The following is a 17,316-nucleotide window of genomic DNA, read 5'->3' as shown; positions in this document are numbered from 1 at the left end:
CACAAAGTTTCCTGGCGCATTCACGAATTGAATGCAAAAAGAATTATTAAAATCCGTCTTGTCGTTTTTTTTTCGGAGGTAAAATCCCCTTAAAACCACTTAGAATTCCCTTAACTACGCTTATGCCACTCGATTTGGTGCGGCAACATAAGTTCGAGGAGCGCGGAGGGGGCGAGTGCCAGCGTTGGCGAACTCATTGAAGCGAGGCACCAGTTGGTCAGAACTCATTGAAGCAAGCACGTCGTATATCGAGATTTATTCTCATTTTTTTATTAAGTGGCGGAATTGAATCAAAATTTGGGATGGGAACGAAACATATGTAACTGACATGTCATAGATATAACCTGATGTTTTGTTTTGGTCCGGGACGGTAAATCTTTACTGTTACACTTATTGTAATAACCAATAACTGAAATTTGATAAAAATAAAATATTTAGATTCCGTCACTTACTTAATTATGTACCATTTATATTGTGCTAGCAACTCTTTTGCGGTTTATCCGTAGAGTTTGCCTTGTTTGGGAGAACCATTACCTGATTTAACTGCAACCAGGATTCTTCAGTAGAACTTACCCACACAGCAGATAATCAGATTTTACAGTGCCAAGAGGACTCCTAGCTGGACTTTCAACTTTTTACTTTTAATAGCTGCTGTGCAAGATAAGTTAAGTTTTATTTACTTTTCATTACCTACTTTTGTTATTATATATTTGCTTACAAGTGTACACTTTCTCATATGCACATGATCAAGTAAGCTAGATATTTTTTCTCGATAGATAGGGTTTTGGGTCTTTGTTTTTGTTCAATATAAGTAATAGTTTTTTCGAATAAATAAAATCAGGTCTTAGTAAATAATAATTATAAATTAGTGAATCTTAAAATTTGATAGGGTTGTTTAAATTTATGACAAGGTTTTTAAAATAGGGAATACGTTTAATAGGGTTTTAAAGAGTCTCTGACCAACTCAATTAGATAATTAGTACGTTTGCTATGTGAGATATTTATTTTGTGGTAACCTTTGTTGTTCTTTTCGTGTATCTCACATATTCGAGGTTTATTTAGGTAATATTACTAACTTTTAGTATTAAGATATTCTGCTATTCCCACGGACTCTGATTTTGATTGTGATCTTAATACCTTTGCTTGGCACAGTAGTAGCGATTTTTGCTTATTAGTGGCTATCAGGTCCTGTTCGACTTTTATACCACCCACTGCTAGTGTTATATTAAGTTTTGTTTTATATGTATGTAAATTGTTGAGAACATATTTTTTATAATGTTGTTCTGAAGCTATTTCCTTGTGGCATTTTTATAAATATATTTTTATATTTATTTTTTATAAATATATTTGTTATTAGTAAGGTTGATTTTTATTTCAGTCTCTATTACCAGTATATAATATAGCAAGACAAGGTAAATGGAACCGGCAACGGTGTAGAGCCAAGAGAAGGTTATTGAAATACCACCTACTATTTTACCGAATTTTGGATGTAGTAGTGGAAATTAAATAACAGTTTCCAATATAAAGTGTATATAAAAGTGCATACTGACGATACAAGTGAAAAAATAAACAAAAATTACTAATTAAGTGTGAATTAAGAGTGTATAAACAAACAAACACAAAAAACGGGCATAGGAAAGTGAACGAGTTTCAACAACCAGCTGGTAGACGGGTCACGCTCCACGTCACGGCGACGTTGCCAGACTGTAGTAAAAGTGGCGAAAAAAGGGAAAACTCTAAAAATTAAAATACTTAGCGAAGAAAAATAAAATAAACTACTTAGTTTGAGGACTCAAAGAGGAACCTAGCTTTTGAAGAGTCGATCTGGGCGAAGTTCCTATCGTTGAGATACCAACTAAGCTACCGTGAAATAAACAAAAACATGGCGGAAGGCGATAATAAAATAATACAAAGCGAAACAAACAAGAACATGGAGGACAGCGACGACTGTTCGGACGACAGCAAAAGGAAAAGAGATCCGGATGATGCGACTCAAAGATCAAAAAATAGAAACTCTCACAAACACCATCTAAAACAAATAGTAAAGAACAAAAACTAGATCTAATAATAGAGATGGTGTCGGAGCTCAAAAAGCAGAGTGACAAAACCAGTGAAGATATAAAAATGATAAGAGAAGAAAATAAGATATTGAGACAAGAAAATCAAAAACTAAAAGAAGAAAATAAAGATATAAAAGAGAAGCTAGAGGAAACAAATGAGAGAATTGAATGGCTAGAGAGAGAGAAAAGGAAAAATAATATAGTGATGTCAGGAATTGAAATTGAGGCAGAAAATAAAACAGAACTTAAACAATTCGTGGAGAACATGATAAAAAACACTCTACAGATAAATATTAATGTAAAAACAGCTAATAAAATAGGAAGAAAAGTATGCTTAATTGAAATAAATAATCAAGACGAAAAAGAACAAATCATGAAAAACAAATACAAATTAAAACAACTGCAGCAGGAAAAGGTCTACATAAATCATGACATGACAACAAAGGAGCGTGAGAAGAACAAGCAAATAAGAAAATGGCAAAAGAAGAATTAAAAGGAAATAAGGTGAAAATTGGGTACAATAAAATAATTATAAATGGCGAGATATGGAAATGGAATAAGACTATGAAAAAACTAGAATAAATTCAAAAAACGAATAGCAGAAATTGAAAGCGAAATGAAAACAAACACAACGAACCTGGCAAATAAAATGGACACGAATAAAAATATAGCGAGGAACAAAAATGGTGAGATATATAAAAATACGGAACATAAGAAAAATGAAAAGGAAATCATAAAAATGGCTACATGGAACGTGGGAGGTATTAACGGTAAGGAAGAGGAAATAATTGAAGAGATGAAACTACAAAATATAGACTACTTGGGAGTAACTGAAATAAAAAAGAAAGGTAGAGGAATAGAAGATCTAAATGAGGACTACCGCTTATATTGGTCAGGAGTTGACTTAAAAGAATGGGGCGCAGGAGGTGTAGGCCTAATAGTAAAAACAGAAAAGACAAGTAACATAATAGATGAAAGACATATAAACGAAAGATTATTGGTAGTGGAAGTAAAACTAGAAAATACAAATAAAAACAGCATAGTCGTAGCATATGGGCCAAATGATAATGCCAAAAAAGAGGAAAAAGATGAATTCTTTGAAATATTACAAGCAGAGATGGATAACGAAGGAGAAAACATTATATTAATGGGAGACCTAAATGGTAGAGTGGGAAGACACAATAAAGGGATTGAACGATACTTAGGGCAACATGGAGAAGAAATGAAAAATGATAACGGAAACAGAATCATAGACCTATGTATAGCAAATGATATGGTTATAACGAATTCAAAATTTATGCACAAAGACATACACAAATATACTAGAGAAATCTCATCGAGAAAAGAAAAATCCATAATAGACTATTTCCTAATAAAAAGAAAAGACCTAAAGATGATAAAAGACGTAAAGGTAAAAAGAGAGGCTGAAATAAGCCGCGACCATTACTTGCTTATAATGGAACTAAGGGTGCACACACATAACACAACAGAAAAAAGAAAGAAGATAACTAAAGAAAAAATAAAAAGCTACAAATTAAGAGAAATAGATAGTAAAGAGGAATACCAGAAGAAGTTAACCAAACAGTTCGAGACTATAAAGGCAATTAACACAGGAATAGAAAATAAATGGAAGCAATTTAAGGAAATCATATTGAAAACAGCAAAAGAAGTATGCGGAACAACTAAAATCCCAAACATATATTCGAAGAAAAGTAAATGGTGGACAGCAGAAATACAACGTAAAGTGAAAGAAAAGAAAAAAGTATGGAAAAAGTATCTAAAAACCAAATCGGAGGATGATTTCGAAAAATATAAAATGGCCAGAAACGACATTAAACAAGAAATTAAAACGGCAAAAAAGAAGTCTCGGGAAGATTTTGGACACAAAATGAATGAAAACTATTTTAATAACCAGAAATTGTTCTATGGTACATTGAAACAGCTAAGACAAAAGAAAACACATAGATTAAGAAACATAAGAGATAAAGAAGGAAATATACTAACTACAGAAAGAGAAATAATGCAAAGATGGAAGCAGTACTTTGAAGAACTAACAGAATGGAAACAATATCAATATGAAAGAGAGGAAGACATGATCGAAAATACAGAGGAAATGCAGCAAATAACAAAAGAGGAAATTGCAGAAGCCATTGACAAATTAAAATTGGGAAAATCTCCAGGCCAAGATGAAATCACAGCTGAAATGTTAAAGTACATGAGTGAAAATTCAAAAGAAAAATTCCGAGAACTACTAAATGAAATAATCACAGCAAAGGAAATACCATCTGATTGGAAAACACATATAATAGTACCACTGTTTAAGAAAGGAGACGCAAGAAATTGTGAAAATTATAGGGATATTACATTGACAAGCGTTTCTGCCAAAATATTCAATAGAATAATTGAAAAAAGGCTAAGGGAAAAACTAGAAATAAAACTAGAAGAATCCCAGCATGGCTTCAGAAAAGGAAGGAGTACCCAAGATCTGATATTCATATTGAGACAAATAGGAGAAAAACTATTGATGAAAGGCAAAGAGATACACATATGCTTTATTGATCTGAAAAAAGCTTTTGATAGAATAAGAAGGGAAGATATATGGAAATGTTTAAAGAAAAATGGAATAGAAAAGGATATGATAGAAATAATTAAAGCCTTATATAAAAATAATAAAATAAAAATAAGGACTCACAATCAAGAATCTGATGAATTCCGTGCAAAGATAGGACTAAAACAAGGCTGCGTACTAAGTCCATTACTTTTCTCAATGGTACTAGATGACGCAATAAAGCAATGCAAGGAGAAATCTAAAGACATGATATTGGGAAAATGGAAAATGAACAATGTACAAATACAAGAATTACTATTTGCAGATGATATGGTATTGTTAGCTGACACGGAAGAGAAACTGCAACAAATAATAAACACTTGTATAAAAGAACTAAGAAAAATGAACATGGAAATAAACACCGATAAAAGTAAAACAATGGTTATGGCAACTACAAAAAAAAGTGATAAAAATTAAGGTAGAAGGACAAGTGTTGAAACAAGTAAACAGCTACAACTACTTAGGTATAATTATTGAAGAAGATGGTAAAATAGACAAAGAAATAAACAATAAAATAGGAAAAGCAGGGACAATAAAATTTATAATACATTAAGAAATACGTTCTTTGGAAAGAAAGAGGTACCCAAAGAAGTCAAAACACAAGTGTACCAAAAAGTGGTTCGACCATCAATCGTCTATGGGAGTGAGTCGTGGACGCTAACAAAGAACAACAAAAGAAAAATCAAAGCTACAGAGATGAGATTCTTGAGAAAAATAGAAGGGGTCACATGAAGAGACAAAATAAGAAACGACACAATAACTCAAGCTCTAAAGATAAAACCCATAGAGACAATTATAGGGGAACGACAGTTAGGATGGTTGGGCCACATCCACAGACTAAACGACATAAGAATAACGAAAAAAGTATATGAAGTCAGAGTACAAGGGAAAAATAAAGTAGGTCGCCCAAGAATGAGATGGTAAGAACAAGTTAGACGAGAAGCAGAGAAGAGAGGACTGCAATGGAGTATGGCAAAACAATTGGCTCAAAATAGAACAGCATGGAAAAGAAGTATCAAAGAAGCACCACAAGATTAAAACATATGGACAGAAAGATGGGTCAAATAAGTAATTTATATTCATTAAAATTGTATTGTTAAAATAAAAGTATTGTATAATTATTAAAATGTATTGAAATGTAGATATTGAACTAGTTGTAAACAGCCCAACACCGAAAGGTACGAAGGGCTTAACTGAATAAATAAAATAAAATAAATAAATAAAGACAAGGTAAATATTGAGTATTTTTTTTGCATTTCAGGTCATTGTATCAAGTGTCATTTATTTGCTGTCGTTCGTTACTTCAAAATCTCGAGCTTTTCAAATTCTCGGCCCAGAAAGCACGAGCTGTCTTGAGTTGGCGCCCTTCTTCTTTTCTCCTTGTCGTAATTTGCATATCATTCTATTTCCAGCGTTCTTATCTAGTTGCCTTCAATGTTTGTATTAACAGATCTCATTTTCTTCCTTGTTTCTATCATTTCATTGTCCCATATCTCTGTTTTTATATCGCAAAGCCAATATTCAGTGTATTGAAGCTAGCCCGAATACTCACGTGTCTCTCTGCCCATTTGATTTGTTCTTCTGAGCTAAGCTTCATTAGTATCTTAAATCACTTCTCTTCCTGTTTTTCCCCTATTTCGTCAGTTCTTCCTGACAAAATCTCAATACATAGAGTATTGAGGTTTCAACATTTTGGCGCACTCGGTGTAAGTGTGTACCTTTAGGTAACCGGTAACCGGTTAGGTAACCTAAAGGCTACCTAAAAAATAAAGATAAGATTACAATTTAAAACAATAACAGTGTCTGGTCTCTACTCCATTTCGGGTAAGTCGTCCTCTGGGTCGATTCCAGGTCGACTGGAACTGCCGATATTGGCTGTGATAATCACCGGTAGGATATCTTCTTGTAAGTTGTCAGCTATCCAAATTTCTTTTTCAACTCTGATGACATGCTGTATATAATTTTGCCACTGTTCAGCAGAGACATTGGCAAACGCTTCATGTATAAGTTGTTGCACACGATCTTTGTTAAAGTCAGTGTTTCTGGCGGCAACGTAATGTTTAACTTGATTCCAAACTATCTCTATCGGATTGAGCTCACAGTGATAGGGAGGCAATCGTAATACTTCTACACCGTGTTTCTCGGCCAAAGTTTCGATGTTATACTTGTCGTATATATCTGCATAACTGTTTGCTCCATCCAATAGTTCTCACTTTAAATAATCTTCTTTATAAAATATACCCTTCTCTCGTAACCATTCTTGAATTTGATGTTTGTTCCAAGAGCTACTTTTGTTGAGGAAATGTCCAGGAGCAAATTTGTGAGCAAAATTGCTTTAAGTGAGTCTTTGCTGTTCCTAGAAATTTACCCCAATCCAGTTGAAACGTACTCTATAATCGAAGCAATAAAACAGAAGATGAGTAAAGTTGGAGTTTATTTTTGTACAGTAAAAAGGTTAGTTTTATAAAAATTTATGTTGGATATTAAAGGGTTTACAATTGAAAATCATCATCATTATCGACATCAGTGGTGCTAGAACGTCTAGAACTTTCCTATCCATTGTATTTTGTGTTAAGTTTTTTAGTTTGGGGCAGCACTTTCTCAGCGTATTTCGTCTATCACCCAGAGTTTTGATCTATACCGTTCTCGTAATAGCCCGATCAAAGAACAATCTGACCCAAAAAAAAATAAAGGAAGGATGAAAATTTGGGAATACGTGGTTGAAATTGTCTAATATTATACAAGAAAAAGTTTATAGTTCTACATCCCTCCATTTTAGGAGATACCACCTGCTCGGGAGTGAAAAATATACGTTCAAAATAAGTCCGAAATTGGATAAAATGACTAATTCTAAACAACTTTTGTTCTATAGAGTTTTTTCACTAAGTCAATACTTTTCGAGTTATTTGCGAGTTAATATGTCCATTTTTAACAAAGAAAAACATGTTTTTGTACGGTTTTTCGCAAATAACTTAATAAGTAAGTATTTTATCGAAAAAAATATTCTTAGCAAAAATATAAAAAAATAAAAAAAATGGTGTACGTATGAAGTCTGTAGACCCAGTAGAAGCAGAGTTGTAGCTAATGAAAAGTAAGTTCTTCTACGTCAAAGGACCCCGCAACACTCCTTATGGAAAAGTCACGGTCAAATTTAACGAAACTTTGGTCAATGATAGTTCTCAGTGAGTAGATTAAAAAAGTCCATGGCACCTGGGTCTGAAAAACTATTATTCTCGAGCTACAGCCTTCCGAAGTTCTTAAATTCAGGTACTCGGTTTACGTTATGTGCACTAATTCACGGTCAAGTGAATGAAAATATCTATTACTGAAAGAAGACAGACTCATTTTCTTCATTCATATTTGCGTGTTGCATAGGAATTCGTGGTCAAAAATAGATGCATCGTATTTTAGTCTTCAGAAAACCTCCGAAAAGTCCTCAGGAAACTGAAGAAGTGCGATATAAAATGTGCTGCTAGAGTGACATAACAATTATCATGCTATCATGAATGCGTCTCACTTATCCAATACCAGCATAGCAGGTACACCTTATCTTTAGAAAACTACTGAACAGTGGCGGATTTAGGGGGGGAATAAGGGAATTCCCCTAGTACTACGGTCCAGAATTAAAGAAAAAATTGTTTAACCATGATTATTACACGTTGAAATATGTTAGCTTACATGCAACTTACTACAGACAAACAAATTCAAACCAATTAACTCGACAGTTAGGAAAATAAAGGGAACTTATTGCACATGTTATTACCTATGTCTTTTATGTAGTTTGGGTTATATACTTGATATATTTTGGGGTTGGTGTTTTATTGGAAGTCGCCCCCCTCCCCCAAGGCAAATAACCCGTAATTGTTACTGAAGTACCCTAATAGGTCGTTAGTTAACACGACATAAAATATGATGCATCTAACCAAAATCAGCAAAATTTTAACGTACAGATAGTCGAAGATGACATAAACACGATTTTTCCGTAGAAGATTATAATTAATATTTCGCGTTTACCTACTACTATGTAATGTATTTACTTTGTTTTTTCTTTTCGGATTGAGATCAAGTCCATTTAATCTACTCATATCTGATATGCTGAAAGACTATTCTTTGCAAATCATTTAAGCTAATTGCAAAAACTATCGCTTCGTCGGCATATCTAATGATTTTTAGAAGCACTCTATTCTGCATGCGTGAAAACGTGAGATGTCTTATTCTGCTCTAGCAGTACTTATTGTGGTTGTTTCTCAATTTTCTGAAGGCGCTTCAGTAGCAGTGGCGGAACATTTGCCTTGGGAGAGGGGGCGACTTCCAATGAAATACCAACCACTAAAAAATACATACAATAGATAAACCCAATCTACAACACATAGATAATAACATGTGCCATAAGTTCGCTTAATTTTCCTAACTGTCGAGTTAATTGGGTTGAATTTGTCTGTCTGTAGTTAGTCCAGAAAGCCACTGTGCATCCGCTAGGAAAAATATTCTAATTCGGATTTTTTGCACAATCTTACTCAAAAAGGACTCCTTTTAACAAATTTGCATGTTGCCAGGACCAAAAGGGGGTCAAAAATTTTTTAAACGTTTTTTTTTTGTTTTTTTTCCTAAAATTATTTTTTTTGCATGGAAAAAAGTTTTTTTAGGTTTTTTGGATCATTCCAAACAGAAAATGTCTTTAGTGACTTTTCTCTAAAAATGATAGTTTTTGACATATAAGCGATTAAAAATTGAAAAATTGCGAAATCGGCCATTTTTAACCCTCAAAAACATATGAAAAACTGAAAACTTTAATGTTGCCAAGGTAGTTAGATATTCTTTAAACATCGATTGATGAAATCCCGAAGAGTTTTTTCCAATACAATATTCAAAACTCCTTTGTTTTTTAATTGCTAATCAAGCGTGCGCGACACTATTTTCCACCGACAGTATGGTGCAAATGAAAGGAATAAATTCGTTATTTCGTAAACCGGCGACTTTAAGGAAAAATCCCGAAACAGGTCGATTTTTATTTTTAAGTTATGATATTGTGGCATATATTGGTATACTAGTGACGTCATCCATCTGGGCGTGATGACGTAATCGATGATTTTTTTAAATAAGAGTAGGGGTCGTGTGGTAGCTCATTTGAAAGGTTCTTCAATTCTCTATTCAGTAATAGAAACATTTACATAATTATTTATACAGGGTGTCCAAAAAATTTTTATTAAATTAAATTATTTGACAAAAAAGAAGTAGAAGGACACCCTGTATAAATAATTATGTAAATGTTTACATTACTGAATAGAGAATTGAAGAACATTTCAAATGAGCTACCACACGACCCCTATTCTCATTTAAAAAAATCATCGATGACGTCATCAAGCCCAGACGGATGATGTCACTAGTATACCATATATTCCACAATATCATAACTTAAAAATAAAAATCGAGCTGTTTCGGGATTTTTCCTTAAAGTCGCTGGTTTACGAAATAACGAATTTATTCCTTTCATTTGCACCATACTGTCGGTGGAAAATAGTGTCGCGCACGCTTGATTAGCAATTAAAAAACAAAGGAGTTTTGAATATTGTATTGCAAAAAACTCTTCCGGATTTCATCAATCGATGTTTAAAGAATATCTACCTACCTTGGCAACATTAAAATTTTCAGTTTTTCACATATTTTTTGAGGGTTAAAAATGGCCGATTTCGCAATGTTTCAATTTTTAATCGCTTATATGTCAAAAACTATCATTTTTAGAGAAAAGTCACTAAAGACCTTTTCTGTTTGGAATGATCCAAAAAACCTAAAAAAAACTTTTTTCCATGCAAAAAAATAATTATAGGAAAAAAACAAAAAAAAAACGTTTAAAAAATTTTTGACCACCTTTTGGTCCTGGCAACATGCAAATTTGTTAAAAGGAGTCCTTTTTGAGTAAGATTGTGCAAAAAATCCGAATTAGAATATTTTTCCTAGCGGATGCGCAGTGGCTTTCTGGACTAAGTAAGTTTCATGTCAGCTCATATATTTTTTTTATGTTTCAAAAATTTTTCCTTTAATTCTTAACCGTGTTACGAGGGGAACATATACGCCCATATCCATGGGCAGGGGGGGCGTGCTCCCCCCCTGGCTGTTTGGTTGCTGTAAACTATATAATGTCATCCAAAGTATACAAAATGTAATGTGCAACGTCTTTACGTCTGTCCCCCTTAAAAATTTTATATGGGCGCCCATGCGGGGGAGGGGAATTACCCTATTCTCAGCTACTGCAGCTATGCTGGTATTGGATAAGTCTGAACCACTCATGAAAACATGATAATTCTTATGTCTTATGTCGCTCTAGCAACACATTTTTTATCGCACTTCTTCAGTTTTCTAAGTACTTTTCGAAGATTTTCTAAAGACTAAAATAGGATGCAACTATTTTTAACCACGAATTCATGTGGAACACGCAAACATGCATGAAATGAGTCCCTTTTCTTTAAATAATAGATATTTTTATTCACTTGACCGTGAATTAGTACAATTAACGTAAACCGAGTACCTGAATTTAAAAACTTCAGAAGGCTGTAGCTCGAGAATAACAGTTTTTCAGACCCAGGTGCCATGAACTTTTTTAATTTACTCACTGAGAACTATCATTGACCAAAGTTTCGTTAAATTTGACCGGGACCACTTTACCATAAGGAGTGTTGCGGGGTCCTTTCAAATCGAATATTTCAACGTGAAATAATCAAAAAACGGAGCATTTTTCGGGGAAACTCATTACAACTTTTTTAAAGTGTTTTTAAGGTGTTTTATGGACCACCCGAAGACATATCTGGCGTTCTTGTTCTGAGCTTCTCCTTCTCTGCTTTAGGTCAGGTTTTCTCTATGGAATATCTTTTATCTATCTTTTATTTTTTATTTTACCTAAATGCTCTAACCATTGTACTTTGTGTTCTTACAACTTCCCATATTTCAGGTTATTTGAGCAGTTTTTACAGTTGAAAAATTTAAAAGTTAACACAAACTTACCACAACACATCTATTGACAATACTCTGAGTAATCCCTTCTTGACGCTTCTTTTTCTTAGTTATTCTTAGATAATCATCAGCACAACCAACTACTAGGAGGCCCGTTTCAACGCGCATATGTTCTCTCAAATTTTCAAGATCTTCTTGACTGTAAACGAAATAGGAATAGAAACAGAAAATAAATAAATAAATAAAAATTTAACATTATATATATTATTGTGTATCATTTTATCAATCAAAGATAGAATAAAAACTTTATTTTTTTAATATAACGCGGGCACATAAATTTGATACACCCTGTATAGTGATTTGTAACTAGTTATTAGAAGGTAGCTTTTACGCAGTGGGTTTATCCTTAATGAGTTTTTCCCTGAAGAATTAAAGACATTTGTAAATACAGTGAAGTGAAAAGACAATTTATTTCGGATTATAATTTTAAAAAGATTGTTTTGTTACGGGAAAGGCAAAATACACAGGTAATTGTAATTATTAGTTTTTAGAAAAATAAGGTAGAGAAATTTGAAATTTTAAGTCCTTTTGTTTAAGCCCAAGAATATTTGTAGAATTCCCGAAAAGTAATTATGATGAGTAGAAGTATTTGTTGAAAGAATGCATGGGTTTTTTCGAATGAAAAAAGAGGAATGTGGAGAGAGAAATGTTTCTGATTGGCTTGGCAATTTGGAATGGGGATAGAGAAGTTTGAATGTTCAGACAGTTTGGAAAAGGAGATTATTAGGTGACCGGCATCCGAGAAGAGCAGTCAAAAGTTTTCGTGAGTAGTTCAGAAGCAAGTACTAGTGGTTGTTTGATGTTGAGGAGTAGCTGAAAAGTGGAACGAGAGACAAATCAAATTGAAAAGAAATACATCTTTGATTCTGTAAAGTCCAAGAGAGTAAGTTACAAGAACTATAGTTATTAAAATTATTTGTGACACCAAGTAAAAAAGATACTGGGGTATCAGGAGATTATTATTGTGAGAAAGAGAGGAGAGAGTTTTGGAGTTTATTGAACGAGTACTGGTCAAAAGAGGCTTGGCTCGTGTTTTGGAGAAATAGTTGCTGGTATGCTGCTGTATTGATGCTGAGAACGGAGAGGGCTTTGATTGGTAGCCTAACATAATCAACAAGGAAGCCCAACAAGGAATAAAAATTCAGTCTACTTCAAGCAGCAGCGAGAAGCGGAACTACCTGACTTGACAATGGCAAGTGAGATCTTGCCGAAACGTCGTCAAAATAATGGTTTTTCTCAAAACCAAAATTATTCAACGCGGAGTCAAACCCGGAAAACAATAGAAAGCATATATATTTATATATATATATATATATATATATATATATATATATATATATATATATATAAAAGTACTGAGATAACAGCTGGGAAAACCCTGGTACTGAGGAAGCAATGAAAGACTGGTGCTTCAAAGTGAGTGCCTTTTATTTTGGTCAAGCTTTCGCCTATTGTTTTTAGGCTTCTTCAGGACTTGCTACAAAGAAGAACATTCTTTACAAATATGCTTAAAGATAGAACAAGCAATTCTTACCGAAATAGGTGCACTAGTGCTCAGTGAAAATAAGAATACATCTTTTACCTTGCCTTTTTTGTGTATACATAAGTAATACAGATATTTTTGTTGTTATTATTTAGCTAATAAAATATCAAATAAAATAATAAATTACAAAAATATCTGTATTACTTATGTATACACAAAAAAGGCAAGGTAAAAGATGTATTCTTATTTTCACTGAGCACTAGTGCACCTATTTCGGTAAGAATTGCTTGTTCTATCTTTAAGCATATTTGTAAAGAATGTTCTTCTTTGTAGCAAGTCCTGAAGAAGCCTAAAAACAATAGGCGAAAGCTTGACCAAAATAAAAGGCACTCACTTTGAAGCACCAGTCTTTCATTGCTTCCTCAGTACCAGGGTTTTCCCAGCTGTTATCTCAGTACTTTTTTATTTACTAGTAACCCAATTACTCCTTGGACGTTTTTATATATATATATATATATATATATATATATATATATATATATATATATATTGTTGTGATCTTGATTATTGATATGAGATAATATTTTTATATGTCATTTAATTTAATCAATGCATTAATAATAATCTAATTAATTTACCAGATCACATATCAATATGTTTTCAATCTCAGGGCTTTTTATAAAATTAATTACTTACTTACGTGGCTTCTAAGTATTTCTCAATGGTTCCTAATCGGGATAGGAAAGAAAAGAGTAAAATAATAACACATATGGGTTACAATTGTAATCAAAATATTGTTTATTTTATTTAAATGGCAATCACTGCTTAATATTTGCTATATCTTATTATTCTTAAACATAACATTTACACATGGGAATCTTATTTCCTTTTGGTTTCCAATTGAAAGTTTTTATTAACATTTAACTATTATGATTTATTAGCAACAATTCTATTTAAGTTTGATGAAGCTTTTCTGATATTATTGATTATGTTTCTTCAATTTTATATGTGGTATTTAATACGAAAAACCCATACATTCATGTCCAAACAAATGAGACTGACCTTTTTCTGGTGAACTGAGAATGTCTTCACACAAAACCCGTTTCCTGCTATCCTTGGCTGCAATCAAAACCTCGTCCTGGCTTCCAGTAATGTTCTCCTCTGAAACTAGCTCGTATAGCTCTCGTTTCCTGCTTCTGTCGTGATGCTGTGTTCTACCTTTTTCGAAACTGCAATCAGCTACCGGGAACTCTTGGCTCAAAGAGGTTCTTTTACTCTCAACCTGGCCTACCTCTCGTTCCACGATAGATACTCCACACTCACGGAACTACACCGGCTTTCTCACTCTCCGTACACTACCGTCTACTACTGGACTTCACTTCTCCACAGCTCAAAACATTCTGATCTCTATTTGTCATTCATTCCCCTACTTTCTAAATATCCCTTCCAGATTCACAAATCAAACTTCCACCACCAACTCTCATTCGCAGTATTCCTCAAAACCAATTTTTAATCTTTCTAAATATGCTTAATGGATTTCAAAAGAAAAATAGTTAATTCCCATTCTAAAATTACTTTCTACTAATTACAAAATTTAATGATCTATTATCTACTTCCACTAAGTCTTATTTAGCATCGGCTAATGATCGAACCTTCCGCGAACAACGACAATGGTACGCGCCATTCACTTTGTTCATTCTCGGCGCATTGTCCCGAGTTTCGTAAGCTTATTCTAATCACTTCTTAAAATTAAATATAACAATTTGTTGTATACAGGTTGTTCTAAATTTATATGCCCGTGGTTGAGAAAATTGAAAATATTTTATATTAAATTGAATTCTGCTTATAATTATCAAAATTTAATTTTCAGATCAAATAGAAATATAACAATATATATATATATATATATATATATATATATATATATATATATATATATATATAAAAAGAATAATTTTGGGGAATGCAGTCAATGTGTTTTGGGCTGATTAGAAGTGAAACACTTTGAACTTTTGTCGATCTTTCGGACAATTTATTTCCTTTATCAAGACAATCTAAAAATACAAATGTTTAAATTTAGATGAAAACTAGAAAAATAAAAACTTACTGCTCGTGGTTTACAAAATAACTAACATAATTATAAAAAACATAAAAATTCTTTCTAAAAAATATAAATTGTAAACGTAAATTAATTTTGAAATATGTCAAAAAGACATTAATCAAATGTAGTTAGACTACTTTAATAACTCGATAGATTGGGAAAGAAGTTAGTTAACAGTGTATAAAATAATGATATAAAGATGTAAGTAAATTTGAAGTTATAATTATTAGTAAAAAAAAAAAAAACTGATAGTAATGTAAAACAAGTTGATTTAGAATGTTATAAATATTTTTCTTTTGATACTATTTAGTGAAATTTTAAAAATTAATAAGACCAAATTGTTTCTAAATTGCATAAATTAGTAATATCAGATCTCAAAATTAAAGTCAAAGTTAGTAAAAATTACAGTCAAAGTTAGTTAGTCAAAGCCAAAATGTTATTATAAAATTTGGCTTTGACTAACTAACTTTGACTGTAATTTTTACTAACTTTGACTTTAATTTTGAGATCTGATATTACTAATTTATGCAATTTAGAAACAATTTGGTCTTATTAATTTTTAAAATTTCACTAAATAGTATCAAAAGAAAAATATTTATAACATTCTAAATCAACTTGTTTTACATTACTATCAGTTTTTTTTTTTTACTAATAATTATAACTTCAAATTTACTTACATCTTTATATCATTATTTTATACACTGTTAACTAACTTCTTTCCCAATCTATCGAGTTATTAAAGTAGTCTAACTACATTTGATTAATGTCTTTTTGACATATTTCAAAATTAATTTACGTTTACAATTTATATTTTTTAGAAAGAATTTTTATGTTTTTTATAATTATGTTAGTTATTTTGTAAACCACGAGCAGTAAGTTTTTATTTTTCTAGTTTTCATCTAAATTTAAACATTTGTATTTTTAGATTGTCTTGATAAAGGAAATAAATTGTCCGAAAGCTCGACAAAAGTTCAAAGTGTTTCACTTCTAATCAGCCCAAAACACATTGACTGCATTCCCCAAAATTATTCTTTTTGTATTATTAAGAGTCACTACATATTAATAATTATATATATATATATATATATATATATATATATATATATATATATATATATATATATATATATATAGATATATAATGGTTTGTACAAATATATATATATATATATATATATATATATATATATATATATATATATATATATATATATATATATATATATATATATACGTCTTCATATCAAGGCGAGATCCGACTAAATCGAGGACAACCCGAGATCCACCAATAGGAAATTAATTATTGGAGTATATTGTTCATAAGTATCTTTATAATTAACAGATTAATCATGGCACACTTAGAGGGGAAAAGATTTTTGTACTTAAATTTTTCTGATAAATTTACAGCGAAACGAGATCCGTCGCTGAAAAGTAAAGGGGAGGACTTATATACGAAATTTTAGATATTTACCGTTCAACGCGAGATCACACACTGATGCCAGCTCTAAAGAGTATTAGTCGAGCGGTTGGAGCTCGTGTTGTATTGTATATTTCCCACGATATAAAGATATATAATGGGCGTAACTTTTAAGTATCGCTTCTTTTGTGTCTTTAAAGTCTACGATTGACCTTTCAGAAAGTCCCTTAGTTTTATTACATACATAAGGGTGTGAAAAAAGAAAAAGAATACTTGACAAATAATAACCATTTAATAATGATAATTATTTGCAATACAATATTTTAAAATTATACATTAATATTCTTAAAAAACACTTACTACGAAACCAAAATGTAATTATTATATTCTTAAGTAATACAAATTGTTACAAAATAATTATTTAAATGACTGCTTGTTTTAAAAATACATTACAAGAAAGTAAAATTTTTTATAAATATTATTAAAGTTTAAAAAATAAAATAACTCAATATGTAATTATTATTTGATAGTTAAAAAATGATTTTAAGTAAAATGATTTAAAAGATAAAAAGAAACACACATAATTTTCAGGGTCAACTCCTAATTGCATGAAAATTTGGATTTAGATTCTACCCATCC

General features: G+C 31.7%; 1 protein-coding gene across 3 annotated transcripts in view; it reads right to left on the bottom strand.

Moving 5' to 3' along the window:
* Positions 1-17,316, bottom strand: part of LOC126884361 (KAT8 regulatory NSL complex subunit 3) — a 720,298-nt gene that overhangs the window by 314,012 nt on the left and 388,970 nt on the right. For all 3 annotated transcript variants that reach the window (XM_050650291.1, XM_050650289.1, XM_050650290.1), the window contains exon 6: positions 11,668-11,815. In XM_050650291.1, the coding sequence (XP_050506248.1) occupies positions 11,668-11,815 (148 nt within the window). The remainder of the gene's footprint in view (positions 1-11,667; positions 11,816-17,316) is intronic.

This window comes from Diabrotica virgifera, chromosome 5 (assembly GCF_917563875.1).
Source record: "Diabrotica virgifera virgifera chromosome 5, PGI_DIABVI_V3a".
In the NCBI taxonomy this organism is placed as follows: Eukaryota; Metazoa; Arthropoda; class Insecta; order Coleoptera; family Chrysomelidae; genus Diabrotica; species Diabrotica virgifera.
Note: the sequence above shows the minus strand (reverse complement) of the source record. Positions and strands in the feature narration are given on the sequence as shown.